Source organism: Galeopterus variegatus, unplaced genomic scaffold, assembly GCF_000696425.1.
Source record: "Galeopterus variegatus unplaced genomic scaffold, G_variegatus-3.0.2 Scaffold514, whole genome shotgun sequence".
In the NCBI taxonomy this organism is placed as follows: domain Eukaryota; kingdom Metazoa; phylum Chordata; class Mammalia; order Dermoptera; family Cynocephalidae; genus Galeopterus; species Galeopterus variegatus.
This window is the reverse complement of record NW_007726625.1, coordinates 573,261-589,240: the sequence shown is the minus strand read 5'-3', so window position 1 is coordinate 589,240 and position 15,980 is coordinate 573,261. Positions and strand designations below refer to the sequence as shown.

General features: G+C 40.5%; 1 protein-coding gene across 3 annotated transcripts; it reads left to right on the top strand.

Moving 5' to 3' along the window:
- The first annotated feature begins 2,455 nt into the window (after positions 1-2,455).
- Positions 2,456-14,743, top strand: PFDN4 (prefoldin subunit 4). Of its 3 annotated transcripts, XM_008569590.1 has the most exons (6): positions 2,456-2,735; positions 3,441-3,516; positions 4,416-4,477; positions 9,058-9,165; positions 10,018-10,158; positions 14,122-14,743. In XM_008569590.1, the coding sequence occupies exons 3-6, from the start codon at positions 4,463-4,465 to the stop codon at positions 14,251-14,253; spliced, it is 396 nt and encodes a 131-aa protein (XP_008567812.1). In that variant the 5' UTR covers positions 2,456-2,735; positions 3,441-3,516; positions 4,416-4,462; the 3' UTR covers positions 14,254-14,743. The 3 variants fall into 3 exon arrangements, with proteins under 3 accessions (XP_008567812.1, XP_008567810.1, XP_008567811.1); XM_008569589.1 differs by lacking the exon at positions 3,441-3,516 and having other exon boundaries at positions 2,699-2,735; XM_008569588.1 differs by lacking the exons at positions 3,441-3,516; positions 4,416-4,477.
- The last annotated feature ends 1,237 nt before the right edge of the window (positions 14,744-15,980 follow it).

Below are 15,980 nucleotides of genomic sequence, written 5' to 3'. Positions count from 1 at the left end.
GTACTGGCTGTCCTGCCTTCCCCGACCTGCCTCGTTCCCCTTTTCTGCACTCCTGCTGCCCAGATGGCGCCTTCATGAGGAAGTCGCTAAGCCTGTGCCCCGGGCTCTGCTCTATAAAATCCAGACCAGGATGGCTTCCACCCACTGTCACTGTTCTCTCTCAGGACACCTTCCAATCTCCACACAGCTAACCTGGAGCCACAGTCTAAAAAGACAGCACTAACGCAGCCTGGTGGTAGTGAATATTCACCCTGAGCAGGGGGAGTTCTTCAGAGAAGTTCTGAAAGATCCTACCTGGGCAGAGGCATTTTAGAGGTAACTGGGCCTAATGGAGAATGTAATTAGGTAACATTTACTGAGAGCTTACAGTGTAATTTATTTACACAGATTATCTGTTCTATTCCTCGCAACAATCCTATCAGGGAGGTATTATTTTTGCCATGAAAGTAACTTGTGCAGTATCAAAACTAGGCGTGATCTGCACCTGGGTGGTCTGGCTCCAGCACGCCCTGTAAAGGGTTTTAAACACTCTGCTCGTGCAGCAAGCGAGCTGGTGTGAGTTCAGTCTCCACCAGGAGCTGCTCATCCTGGACACATCCAACTCCACACATGACGCATCGTGATGTGTGAAGCCTGGTGCCAGGTTGACCAGTGTTCAAACCCAGGCTCTGCTACTTCCTGGCTGTTCTAGCTTTGGCCAAGTTACTTAGTTCTGCTGAAACTCCATTTCCTCACCTGTAAAATGATCGATAACTGTATCGTGTGGTACAGTGAGAACTAAAACATTTAGCAAGTTGTATGCCACAGAATACATGCTCAGTTACCTCTGTACATTACTATTATTATAATATTATCAGTATCAGGTGAAGGTCAGCCTAGATGAAGTCTTGAGGTTCTTGCAGTTAGTCCTAAGATCTATGAATCTAAGAAATGGAGCGCTTCTTCCTCTGACACCAGCCCCCCTGCCCTTCCCCCAAGCTACTTTCAGTCTCCATAAATTCATGTTCTCCTGATCCTCACCTTTCAGCCCAGCCATTTCTCAATAAAAGTTTGGAAAAGTCAGAACTTTCTTTCTCTCTCTCTCTCTCTCCCTTTGGCCTCACTATGGTCTAAAAAGCTTGCACCCCAACCTCAATCCATGCCGCTCTGCCCTCTCCCATGTGTCTAGCCAAGCTCTTTCCCATCCCAGGCCCTCTGTACTCAGGGCCTCCTCTCCTCTTCCCCACTGGCTTCTTCCTGCTCTCTATTAGCTCCAGGGAGCCCATCCCTGACCCTCCCTTCAATCCTCTGACTCAGTGCCTCCTTGTTTCCTCCATGCACTTGGGACCATTTGCAAGAATTTTGCCCTTTTACGTTCTGCCTCCTCCTCCACTCTCTGCCTCTGCAGTGCTTTTAAAGGTAGCTCTGTAATGAATCGGTATCATTGATGGAGCATATACTATGTTCAGACCCTGTGCAAAGATTTAACCCTGAAAAAAAAAAAAAAAAAACTCCTTCACTCAACAAATACGTTTTGAGCGCATATGAGCTAGACACCAGGAAGACCTACTGCAAAGGGCTAGGAGTCCGGAGCCAGGAACCAGCAGAAGAGGCAATGCCCACGTGGAGCCGTGTGCTTTGACAGGGAGAGTGGAGGGTGCTGTAAGGCCCCACAAACCCCATTTAACCAAGGAGGAAATTGGGACTTTGAGAAAGGAGGAGGCTTGTCTAGAGTGGTTGGGGCCACTGAGACCTTTTCAGGAGATCCACGGAGGGCCTCCCTTTTCCAACTACATATTTGAGTGACACTAGATTTTTTCATATGTATCAACTAAACAACATATCTCAAGAGACAGAATGCAGAAGTAGATATGAGAACCTAACCTTCCCTTAAGTCAGATAATTAAAGAGATTTGCAAAAATGTAAAACTATGCCATTCTTCTCAATATTCTTTTTGTCTTGGAAAATATAGTTATTTTTAATTTAAAATGTTTTTATTACTTTGGAATTGGTATTTTATTATTTTAGATGAATTAATAAATACACTTTAAAATTGTTTTAATTTCTAATACTGTAAATATCAATAAATGTAACCCTATAAACAGACATTCTTTGATGTTCTCAATAATTTTTAAGAGTGTAAAGGGATCCTGAGACCAAAGAAGAAGGAAAGAAAGAATTGGGAGGCACAAAAGTCAGAGTATACAGTAATTTTTCAATAATATTGTTGAATAATAGGAGTGCCTCCTCCTTTATACCATCTGAATTATCAGGGCACATAAATCTCACATGCTATTGCCAAGGCCACTCTTTTCTAGCTTTTTTTTCGGTAGGTTAATTTTCCAATACCAGTTTGCTGGAAAGATGAAAAAAAAAACCCTACCCTCGCTTCGAGGTCCCGCCCCCGGCCCGGACCGCCGCTCTGTGCTCCTGGCGCGCCCCCTGCTGCCCGCGGCTGGAGCCTGCGGCCTTTCGCCACACCCCCCTGTTTATGTCGGCCCACAGGGAGTTGCCTGTCCCTTTAATTGGCACGTACCAAGTCCGTCCAGGATCCATTTCCTCCCTGAGTCCCGGCCGTTAGGAGTCATTGGTCAGAGATCCAGAAGGAGGGAGTGTGGAGACTGCGTTGCATTCTTTTGGGAGTTCTGGGCGGACAGGGTGTGAGGGAGGGCACGGGGGAGAAGCGCGCCCCTGCGGCCCTCCCCGCCGCGCGCCGTAGTCCAGTCCCAAGATGGCGGCCACCATGAAGAAGGCGGTGAGTGGGGTGCTCGGGGCGCTGATGCTCGGGCGGAGCCGCGGGTCGGCCGCGGGGGGCCAGGTGCAGGACATTGGGGGTGCGCGGCTCTAAGTCCCGGTGTGGGGCCCGGGGCCGAGCCCCCCCCGGTTCTGAGAGCGGCCCCGCGACGAGGCCTGCCCTCGCCCAATGCCCCGGGCGTCTTCTAGGGCCACCGGCAAGCCGAGGCGGGGAGCCGAGGCTGGGACCCTCGGAGAGCCCTGAGCTTCCTCTTACGGTGCTGAGTGTAACCCTGGGAGCCTGAGGATGCCGCCACCCAGGCCTCGCCTTTGGAGTGTGGGACGCCGAAGGTCCCGTTGACTGCGGGTGGTCTCTACGGTGGGCGCTTACCTGGGTTGTCGCCTTAATCCTCAGCATCCCACGGGGTGGGTCCCGTTAGGACCGTCGTGGACTGCTGAGGAGCTCAGGCAGGTGGAGTAACCTGCTCAGAGTTACGCAGTCCGTAGGGGCAGAGCAGTTCGCCGCGTCCCCGAATTATCAGGCCCCAGAGCCACTGTGCTCGACCCCGAGCCGCCCACGTGCGGTCTCGATGCCCTGCGTCCTGCAGGCTACAAGCAGCACAGTGTTTACTGAGGACGGACGATGTGCCAGAGCCCAGCAGCCGTCCGTTTATCCGTGATCCTTCCAGCAACTTAGCAAATACATGGGTTTCCCCCCACTTCACAGATGGAGAAACGTGGATACAGAGCGGTTAGTGGCCCCAAAGTGACTCAGTTAGAAGCAAAGCTGGAGTTCAAATCAGGTTTGGTTTTGTTTGTCCCAAAGCACACTTTTTAACCACCAAACAGGCTAAATTTCCATTTGGGTTTTATAATCCAGTAAGTTCACAGAAGCTTAAAGATATCTAGGTAGAAGAAAAATTAAATGGGTTGCAGGGAAAGGCAAGGAAGTAACAACCGATAATAATTGAGGCCTTACTGTGCGCTAGGCACGGTTCTGAGCGTGTGGTACATATCATGTGTTTTTGTCTTTTACTCCTTTTGGGGAGATACTGTTTTTATCCTTACTTAACAGATGAGGAAACTGAAGCACAAAGGAAAAGCTTGGATTTAAACACAGGTTTTCTGACTCCAGAGCCTTTTTTTAACTGCTGTCGGGGTTTCTGATGAGAATCCCCTGGCTGAAAGAATTTGCTTTCCAGATTTTTCATGTTTACTTTAATTCCACTTTTAAAACCATATAAGAATTTACTTCCTTTACTCTCCTACTATCCAGTACTGCATCGTCTGTGCCACCTTGCCCACTGCAGTGTGACCAACCATCCCAGTTTGCCTGAGATCCAGGGAGTGCTAAAACTGGGAATGCCCAGTCGGTTCAGGATGAGTTGCTCACCCTATTTGTCTGTCTGACATCCACAAATTCTTACTGAGTACCAGAGTAGGGTTCTGGGCCATGGTGATGCAGACAAGGTGAGGGTCACTTCACCTCTACTTTATGAGGTTGGCACTCTGTTGTTAGTTATGGCCTTCAATTCCGTGGAAGATACTCATCGTGGTTCACCCCGATTTTACAGATGTGGCAACTGAAGTACAGAGAAATGAAGGAAATGTTGAGGAAATGGTAGAATAATGATTTGAATTGTGGACTTTGATTGCAAATTTCTAATTACTAATCTTTTTTTTTTCTTTTCTTTTCATTCAGTAAATTTTTTTTGACCATGTGATGTGGCACAGTCTCAGTTTTAAGTGATGGAAATAACATTGGTGAGCAGTAATGAAGTTCTTAATTTCATAGTCTCATCTTATGCTATAGTGGAGAGGCAGTAAACTAGTCTATTTTCTGTCACTGATAACCAAATATGTGAAACTGGGTAATTTATAAGAAAATGGAATTTATTTCTTACAGTTTTGGAGGCTGGGAAGTCCAAGGTCCAGGGGGCACATTTGGTGAGGGGCTTTTTGGTGGGAATGACTACAGAGTCCCATGGTGGTGAAGGCAGTCACAAAATGAGGGCTGGGCAAGAGCGCTTTCATATGCCATCCTTATAAAGTCACCAGTCCACACCCATGATAGCCAATTAATCCATGAAGCCCTGCCCCCATGATCCAATCACCTCCTAAAGGCCCTACCTTTGAACACTGTCACACTGGGAATTGGTCTTCCACATGAACTTTAGAGGGGACAGATATTCAACCCATATTAGTTGGTATTACTCTGATAGTCACACAGAAAACTAAAGTTTCCAACTTCTGAGAACAATGAAGGAAGAGTATTTGTGAAATGAGGGTGAAAACGAAGTGTGTTTTGAGATCAGAAAAGGTTTTCCTGGGAAAGTGTTATATGCACTAAAGAGGGGAAGGGAAAGTTGTATAAGGAGCAAGAGGGAATATTCCAGAGAGAGTGTATCTTGTGCAAAGATCCTGAGTGCATTTAATGAAAGGAAGGCCAGAATAATAGAGAATTGGGGGAGGAGGAGAGGTTGAAACACGATGGAAAAAGAAAATGCAGAGGAGTAAGTGGCAGCCAAAATGTAAAGGATCTTCTTTTTAGGAGACACTAAGACTCGCCTGATAGATGCAAAGTCCCCCTGTAGATGTTTCCGGTGTTAGGAAGAATTCCTGATAAGTTAGCTTACATGCACACTTTCCCCTTTTGTCCACCTAGGAGAAAACATACAGGCATACCTGTGAGAGTGAAGTGTCAGAGGGAGAGCCCTTCGAGTCTAGTAAGAAGTCAGTCATTTGCAGTCTGGAGTACTTTATATTTGTAACACATTATACCTCCCAACTGGTTGTTACTTTGCTGGTAAGAATGATTAGATGAGATGATTCAGTCCTCTTATCTTTGAAGTTTGCTTTCCAAGACTGGTTCTTGGCCATAAGGGGACATCTACACTCTGTTTGATTTCTGTTCATTATCTTAAGTACGAATGTCCCCTCCTCAGAGAAGCCATCTTTGACTTCTTTATGTAAAGAAGCCCTCTTTACTCCCTAGTCCCCCCCCAAATTTCAACCTCTAAATCATTTTGTTGTCACCACCACATATCGTCTTGTTCTTCCGAATGTCCCCTCCTCAGAGAAGCCATCTTTGACTTCTTTATGTAAAGAAGCCCTCTTTACTCCGTAGTCCCCCCCCAAATTTCAACCTCTAAATCATTTTGTTGTCACCACCACATATCGTCTTGTTCTTCCGTTGTTTGCCTGCCTCCGCCCCCAGAATGTAAGCTTGCCGGTTTTCATAAGGGTAGGGGTGTGGCTGTCTTGTCACAGTGACTGGCATGTAGGAGACACTTATTAAAAAATTGTTGAGTGAATGACTTCATGAAAGATGAATAAAAATACAAAGCAAATTTTTATATCACAGACTTGGTAGATACTTCTAAAAAAATAAATAAAAGCAGGCTGAAATTGACCTTTTGGGGACCCAGTTGTCAGTGCTGATTCAGCTCAGTGTGGGGCATGACAGAGTATGATTCAGTTTCTCCCTATAATCCCATAAGATATTAATTCTCAAGAAAAGGCTATAGTAAGTGCTCAGGGTATTTTAGTGTTCACCCTGAATCTTGAGCTATCATATTTCTTTCAGGCCCAGCAGAATTTCCTTTTAGATCTGGATCTCTTCCTCCTTTTTAATGATTTTTGGTAAATAGTATTCAGGAAATAAAGTGCTTAGGTGTTTTTTATTGGAAAGTGACTCCATCCCCAGGTCCTGTGCTACATACTCATTTTATCACCCCTACAAGGTAGGAACTAGCTTTTCTATTTTTCAGTGACAAACCTGAGGTGGTTCCAAAGAATTGAGTGATTTGCCCAAGATTCCTGCTTGCTTGGATTAGAATCCATTCTGACTCTTCCACCACTCTGTGCTGCTACAACTACTACAGAATAACAACTTCTTTCTAGAGTTTGTGTGGCTTCGTGAGTGGTAGTAACTACATGTGGCTTCTGTTAAGGCAGGAATTCCCTTGGGGTTGTGGATCCCTGTGAAAATCCTATGAAAGCTACCAAGACCCTTTCGGAAGAATGCACACACTATAAGTGCTGTTTTGCAAACAGTTTCAGGGGTTAAATCAACCTCTCAATGTCCATGGACCCTCATTTAAGAGTTACCCCCTCCCTGATAAAAAGCAGCTTCAGGAAACAGGAGTGTTCTAGAACAATGAGATTAAAACAGAATCCACTGGTGTTAGTCATCAAAGGTGCTGACTTTTTACTCTGTGCTGTGAGCAGCACACCGCCAGGCAGCACATGGTTACACTAGTGCATATTTGACTCACAACCACCTAGAGCCCTTAACCCCAGTGGGAAAACCACTGTAAGGATTGGATTCTAGGGGCCATGTGTGTGCTGGTGACTGCTGTTTGGTGGGGCAACAACAGGAAGCCCCTGCTTTGGAAAGGTGGAAAGCAGATGGACAAATTCTCTCTTCCAGTTTTCAGAAACCGTGTATATTTGAGTCTGATTAAGCATGATTTAGATTCAAATTCAAAAATCATGTATTAGCCCCAGTTGTGTGTCACACAGGTCCTGTGCTAGGTACTTTCATGTGAATTACCTTGTGAAATTCTAAATAAATGATAAATGTATCTATAAATAAAAATTAAGGTTTTCAGGGGCTCACTATTTAAACAAAATGGCATAAACTCTTCAGACCAGCAGGAACTCTTTAGAATTTTCTGTTTTCTGTTTGCTTAGGGAAATTGATAATTGTCATATATGCAAAATGACTTGAATTCAAAGGTGCCTGCATATAGACTTTCTTTTGGTTTCTTTAGCATAGCTGAGTGTTTCCCAACTTCTGTATTCATAAAAATTATGCACAGGGTTGAACACTCACAGCTGTACATATTGTGACGTGAAGGACTTTTTCAGGATGTCCTCTGGGTCTCTGATGCTGGGCCTAATGCATGTGAAGTTGTTCAGTGGGACAAGAGCCCAGTAAAAGGGAGGGCTAAATTCAGGTGTCTACCCGTACATTCTGACCACTGAGCTCTGTATTGCTTGAGACCATTGGTTGCCTTTCAACCTCTGGAGAAATGAAAGTCCATAAATCTTATGTCATTGGTCACAAGAGACCAGGTAAAGGATAGAATGTGGATATTGTGAACCTACTCTTATTGACATAGGAGCCAAAAATAGCCTGCAGCTGGGCAGTGCAGGGATCTGGACCCTTGACCTTGGTGTTATCAGCACCATGCTCTACCGAGTGAACTAACTGGCCAGCCTTCAAAAATAGTCCTTGAGTAAGGATTATTTTCTTACACTCACATCTTTCCTTCTTTAAACTATAAGCAAGTGCTCCTGTTCATATTTTATAAACTAGGGGAAACCCTAAGGAGAGTCAGGTTTTTATTTTTTATTTTTTTAAATATATGGAACTCGGGTTGAAATCAAGCTCCACTGCTTACTGCCTATGTGGGTTTGGATGAATTACATAAACTCTCTGTGTCACGGTTTCTCCATTTGTCAAATAGTAGTAGTACTAGTGATCCTACTTACTGAGATTGATTGGAGGATTAGCAGAGATGATAAAGCACTTAGAAAGTTCTTGGCACATAGTTAGAGAGCTCAATAAATGTTAGCTATTATTTTTATTATTTCATAGATACTGTATGTCATCTAAGTACTCTTTATTTGCAAATTTGCAAATTTAATCACATTAAAGATTTTAAAATATTAAACATTCCATTTTTATCAGTTTATAGTGAATTATATCTTGTTATTAATTATGACATGTAAACAGATTCTGCATTAAAATAAACATAATTTTTACTATGTGTGGCATATAGCTGCTGAAATGCATGGCGATCCTCTAGCCAGTATATCAGTTGGATTAAAAGCTACAAAAACTGTCAGATTTCTGATTGCCACAATATGCTCATGGGAATTTTGATTCTAAGGAAAAAAAAAAAAGAAAGAAAGAAAGAAACTACTGTTAGGCATTTACCAGTATTATCTGACCACATTACTTCTTGCTCCCTGGGTTATATTGATGAAAGAATGTTCCAATTTGACAAATTCTGCTTTATGCCAAAAGTGAGCTAACTTTTTTCTAACTTTCTTTTTAGGAATTATTAATTGTTCTTTATATTTGAAATCTTTTCATAGCTTAGGAATTATTCTGTAGAATATCAGAAAAAGTTATGGGTTATAGATATTATGGACAAGTCTTAAGCTCGTGGAGCAAAAAAAAATAAATACTACATTTGTTTGTGATGTTCTATACCTCTTGTGATCCTTGACTATATGAAGGCAAATAGTTATAGTGAGTCATTTTATAGAAGTATGAAAAGCTAACCTGTAACTTCTCCATTAAAATTCTACAAAAAGTTAACTTTTTTCAGGCTGCAGAAGATGTCAACGTTACTTTTGAAGATCAACAAAAGATAAACAAATTTGCACGGAATACAAGTAGAATCACAGAGCTAAAGGAAGAAATAGAAGTAAAAAAGGTATTGAAAATATTTATCTTATTTAAGAAAAATAAAAGTTTTTTATACTTCTTATAACTTATAGCTTCTTAAAACTGAATTTAGTTAACAAGTGATTACATCTCTCTGGGCTCTTTGTTGCAGATGACACAATCCACTCTAGGTAGTTTAAGTAGAAAGTCATTTTTTAAGGGATGTGAGATAACTTAGAGAATTGTAGAAGGGTTTGTCTAGGCTGAGGTTTCACGGATAAGTCCCAGAACCACGTTTTAGAGAACTTGGCTGATAATGGAACTGCTGTTGCCTCCACTGACTTCAGAGCCAACTGCCTCCACTGTGAGGAAGCTGCCCCTGCAGACCTGGGAACACTGAACTGCTTTGCTGCTGCCCCTGTAAATCTGAGGCCTGTGCGCAGCCTCTCTCCTCATGCAACTCTCCTGAGTTGAAGTCCAGTTCAAGTGTATTTGACTGGTGGAACTTGAGTTATTATTTGCTTGCACCCTATCAGCAAGCAAGGCTGAGAAATGTAAGTTTGTTTTTTGTTTTTTTAGTTTTGTTTTTATAGAAAGGCAGAATTCAGAGTGGGAAATTGTTAAAGTAAAAGACATTTTGAGTGAGCACGATACCTGCTGTCCACTCCAGCATGCTTGTAGCAATCTGAAAATATCCCAAGGACAATGTGTTAGTTAGCTCCTAAGTGCTTCCTTATGAAATGTCATCTAAAATGTTAGAAATTAAAGTCATATTTTAGTGTGCTAATGCCTTTGTGCAAGGGTCCCTCAAAGTTGTTGTCTCCAAATTAAAATTGGCTTTTACTTTCTATCTGGGAATTTTGAGTACTTTTTCATTGCTGTTTACTTTTTGTGTTTATAGAAACAACTCCAAAATTTAGAAGATGCTTGTGATGACATCATGCTTGCAGATGACGATTGCCTAATGATACCTTATCAAATTGGGGATGTTTTCATTAGCCATTCTCAAGAAGAAACACAAGAAATGTTAGAAGAAGCAAAGGTATGTTGAAGTCTTTTCCTGGGTGAGAAGTCTAATTCTTAAATTAGGATTTATATCATTATGAAGAACATGTAATTGTGGATGTAGGGAAATTATGGATGCTAGCTATTATTTAATGGCTTTTTATAATGTCCCATGCATGCTCTAAATGCTTTGCCAACATGATTTTATTTAATCTGAACAATGATTCATTATTATCCCAATTTAGAGATGAAGAATCAAGGCTTAGAGACATTATGTGATGTACTTAAAGAGACATAGACAGTGGTCTTCTGACTCCAGAAACTTGCTTTAAATGGAAAGTATTTAGAAAGTGCATCATAGGGCCGGCCCGGTGGCGCACTGGAGAGTGCACTGCTTGGGAGTGTGGCGGCACTCCCGCCGAGGGTTCGGATCCCATGTGGAGACCGGTTCCCACTCACTGGCTGAGCGTGGTGCTGGCACAACACCGAGGGTTGCGATCCCGTTACCGGTCAGTAAAAAAGACAAAAAGGAAAAAAAAAAAAAGAAAGTGCATCATATTGTAAAGTAGAAAAGAAAAATTGCCTATAATCCCACTACCCAGAGATAACCATCCATAATGACATTTTCATCTGTTTCTTTTATGTTACCTCTCTCCCTCTCTCTTTTTCTCTATGTAGTATTGCTTCATACTTTGGTCAGTTTACATTCTAGGAGGAGTATTTTCTCATTATTTAATGTTTATTTATTCAGCAGACATTCATCGAGAACCTGCTCTGGGCCAGGCACACATGCTTTAAAAACATCATTTTTTATGACTGTTTAATATCATGTTGGTGAGCATTGATTCAGCTTACTGTGCTGCTCTTGTTAACATTCATTTGTTTCTTGTGTTTTGCTACAGTAATGTTACAATGAGTATTCTTATACATAAATCTTTATTCACCCATTTAGAAAATTGTTTTGAGGAAACACTCAGAAGTGTAATTAGTGGGTCAGAGTATAGATTATTTGATAATTTTTGAGACATTTGATATATTGTATGTGTTGCTTTGCCCCCCACGGATGTGTCACCCCTTTTCCCCTGGGTGACGGAGCTTCAAAGGATTACTCAAAGCCCATCTCTTCTGAGCAGTGAGAAGCCCCGAAGTGGTTAACTTCCCTGGAACCCTCAAATGAGAGGCATTCCTTCCATTTGGGAAATTAACACTGAATTGGGGTTCTGTTCCTGCATTTATTCTCCAGACCAAGAAGTTACAGGAAGAGACATAGGTGGGGTTTTTGCTAAGTAACGTTCTACAAGTTTAACAATAGAAGCAGGTAACATTCAATAAAAACAAGTCAGATGACATTCCCTTAGACAATTAAGTGATCCACCAACAAAAGCTTGATCTTAGCAAACCTTCCTTCTCCCTCCAGCAGCTTCCTAGTAACTTTACATATCAATCAGTAACTAGTTTGTCTTTGAGCCAGCAACCTTGCTGTTACAAATCTTTATCTTATACCAGAGACTTTATAGCCTGAGGAAAATTTCTTGTCCTTTGCAAGGTCAATATTTGAAACTGCAAGGCTTTGGAAAACCAAGCCCTGTGAACTACATTTGTTTTAAGAATCCTCTATATCATATAAAATTACTTTCCTTTCTAAGTTCACATGCCCTCCAATCATATTAGAAAGAGGTGATCACAGTATTTCTATATGAGAAGCTGATGGCAGTTAAACATTTCCTAATCCTTTTGCTTAATTAACTTGAATGTTACTTAAAATGATAGTCTCCCTTCTTCAAATGTCATTTTAAAAAGCAATCCTTTCGGGCTGGCCTGTGGCTCACTCGGTAGAGTGCGGTGCTGATAACACCAAGGCCACGGGTTCGGATCCTATACAGGGATGGCCGGTTAGCTCACTAGCTGAGCGTGGTGCTGACAACACCAAGTCGAGGGTTAAGATCCCCTTACCGGTCATCTTTTTTTAAAAAAAAAAAAAAAAAGCAATCCTTTCCATGTATTAAACCCACATTTGGTAAACCTTGGGAAGAACTAACACTTTTACTCCTAGATCTTTCCATGCAGAAACATTGTGTGTCTTCCTTCTGTTTGAATCTTTTCTTTTATAGTCAAATTTTGTAATTTTGTTCTTTTTCCCCTTTTTTTTAACCATTCTAAAATGTTTGTGTTGGAAGTATTTCAAGACAGTTTGTTATTTGTGGTTATTGTGAATGCCCCTCCCTCATACACATATTGATATTGAACCTTTATTTTGTGGTTTACTTATTCATTCCAGAAGTATTTATTGAGTGTTTACTCTGTATCAGGTTCTGCCATGTACTAAGGATATGGGGGACAACAAAAATATGATTGGACCCTGCCTGCATGGAGCACATAGACCAGATGGAAAGAGAAAATTAAACGAGTAAAACTAATAATGAGTAGAAAGTGCTATGGGGTTGAGGAGACTTTGAGAACATTGAGCAGGGGAATTTATGCTAGTCTAGACATCAGGGGTCAAAGAGGGGCTCCTTGGGAAAGGGATGAGACAATAACTGAGGAATAAAAGAGTGTTACCCAGGAAGGGGGTAGAGGATGTTGCAGTCAGCAGAAACAGCATGTGTGATTGGTCATAAAACCATCATGAGGCAAAAATAGAACGGAAGGGAATTCTATTTGCTGGAGATGTGGGAGCAGCTGGAGCTGTAGCCAGACCTTGGAGAACTCCATCAATTGAATTGAATAAATTGTACCTTATCTTAGCAGGGGTCAGCAACCTTTCTGTGAAGGGCCAGAAGGTAAATATATTAGGCTTTGTGGGCCATGTGGCCTCTGCCAAAGTTACTGGGAAAGCAAGATGTGTAAATGAGTTTGCATGGCCATGTTCCAATAAAATTTACAAAAACAAGTTTCAGGCTATATTTGGCTGGTGGGCTGTAATTTGCCCACCTCTGTCCTAGAGCAAGGAGGAGCCTTACAGGGGTTTTAAGAAAAGAGTGATGTAACTGGACTTGCAATTTAAAAATAATTTTTGAGTGTCTTATTTTACTTATTTGTTTCTAGGTATAGAAATTTTATCTTCGTTCTACTAGCTGTACGTCTTATTTCTATTTCTTGTAACAGTGGTTCTCAGTCTTTTAGCATGCATCAGAATCAGAACAAGCCACAGGACTTGTTAAAAATTCAGATTGTTGGGCCTTAGGAAGCCTGGGGTAGGGCCCCAGTATTTGTATTTCTAACAGATTCCCATGTGATTTTGTCCCTGATGTTGATCTAGGGACCACACTTTGAGAACCATTGGCCAGATTTCTAAAAGAATAACATTGCCAACACTAGGTACTCTTCTTTTGTTCCTAATGTTAATGGGTATGCCATTTGTATGATTTCATATTTTTTTTGTCACATTTAGGAAAAATTGTTTTTTCTTTTATCCTAGCCTGAAGAAACTCCTAACGTTTCATGTGGGCATAGCTGCTCTGTCTCATAAAGAAGCATTCATTATTACTCTTCTCCAGAGTTTAGCTCCAGAGACCTCGTAGTTAGTGATAGTTTCTGCCAGATGTTCACCATAAGTTGGTATCCTTAATTATTGGTGTTGGTCTGAGTTTTTGTCATTTCCTCTGGTTTCACAGTTATTTTTGTGGTAAGTTGGGAGAGGCCATGTTAGGAGTCAGGCAGGCCCATGATAAACTGTTTACGTAAGTCTTTGTGTATAGTTCTTTTTGTTATTAGGATATGGTAATTTGGGAATTAAATTTTCTCTTAGCTATTATGTTTTTTAGATCAGCAGAAACAGAGAAAACAAGCTTGATTTATTCTGTGATAAGAAAATATGGACCATGAATTTAAAATGCCCACATTTCAGACTTTTGGTTTAGATTAATTATCAGTGTTCTTTAACTGTGTGTCCAGGTTTAGAAAGTTCTTGACCTAAAATTCTTCCTAAATATTATTTCAGACACAGATGCTTAGAAATCATCCAATCAGATAGATTAATTTAAACTACTTTTTTTTCCAGAAAAATTTGCAAGAAGAAATTGATGCCTTAGAATCCAGAGTGGAATCCATTCAGCGGGTGTTAGCAGATTTGAAAGTTCAGTTATATGCAAAATTTGGGAGCAACATAAACCTTGAAGCTGATGAAAGTTAAACATTTTATAATACTTTTTTAATTTGTTTAATAAACTTTTGAATATTGTTTAAAATGATAATTTCCCTCCTTCAAATGACATGGAAAGAAAAACTTTCTTTTTTTAAAAATTTTCATTTATTTAATGGAAACTTGCCTATTTTCACATGTCTTGCTTATTTATTTTATATTTTTAAAAAAAGACAGTATTCATCTATGTATTTTGCATAATGATTATATCAAGTCTAGGGGCTTTACATCATGTTATTAAAATCAGTTAAGCAATCTTTTATGTTTCTATATTATCATTTAGAATATTTGTTGTAAGTTTCATTTATAAGAAAATTTAACAATTGTATCATGTTGTTTATGTGTCTGATTTTAGTTGCTATCTAATGATGGTGAAAACACTACAAAAAGGTAAACAGTCTTGCATCTGTCTGCTTTACTTATTTCCCAACTAAAACTTTGTCGTATACAAAAAAATATACCTGTATATATTTTATTTAAACATATGTTATGTATAATTATATTTATAATATCATAGATTTTGGTAGAACGGGTAATGTTCAGACATGCTGAGGCATGTCAAGCTTTATATAAACGTACTTGTAGAGCAGAACACTTTAGATACACAGGTATATAGACAGAAATGTTTAGTATTTTTTTGCATTATAAGTTTTAGACTTTATTTTAGTGATTGTAATTAATTAGGGTTTATGTTGATAATGATGTGGAAGTTAAGCAGGTATGTATTTAAAAGTAAGACTTCTTAAATAAAGAATATATTTAACCCCTACTCCCTCCCCCCAAAAATACACATGTTGGGATTAGGGAGACCTAATTGTATTAACTTTCCAGCAGGTGGCATTGGTATGCCAAAATACAAATGGAAGGATCATAATACAAAAAAGAGGATATTTTTAGGATTAAGTGTGCATTATTTTAGAGGAAATATTATTTTTAAACTTTTAAGTCTAAACGTTGCATACTTTTTGTTAAATGTCTATAAACATTAATTTATGCTTAAAGGTATATGAATACATAATTTTTAAAATTCTTAATAATATAAAGTCAAACTTCTAAATTGCTGCCAAATCTTCCCAAACAGTGGTATTCAAACTCTAGAAAGTGACTCTTACAAGGATATTTCTTCTTGCATGTGTTTGGTTAATGTTCAGTTGGAGGAGTGAGGCTGAGGAGATAATTCAGTTAGGTTGTATCAGGAAATAGGTAACACACTCAAATTAGAATAATTTGAGAAAGTTTTGTCCAAGATTAGAATGATGGAGCATGACCACCAGGGCCTTGAGTACCCTGAAAGGGCAGGGGAGGGAGCAACTGCCCCTTGACTCTGGAACCCAGGGAAAGGCTACCTTCATTTGAGGAGGAGGAATATGGCCAGCCTGCATCTCTGCAGTGATAGAGCCAGAGGACTAGACACACACTCATTCTCTCTCCTCCAAAATCCAGCTGGGTCCCACCACTGGCTAAACTCAACTGGAATCCAGAGGTGGTCCAAAAAAGTCACTCTTTTACAGGGCTCAAGAAGGGTGGTGGGTGAATGGATGGATCTGGAGGGGTCAATGGAAGATCTAGCATAGGAGCGCAACTCAATTTTAATCATTTAGAAATTTTAACAATGAATGCTCGTTTATGATATGTGCCAAGAAACTGAACTATATAACTGGCCAGGACTTTAAGTTTTGTCCTGTCCCTTACTGAATAAACCTAAAACAAAAAACAAA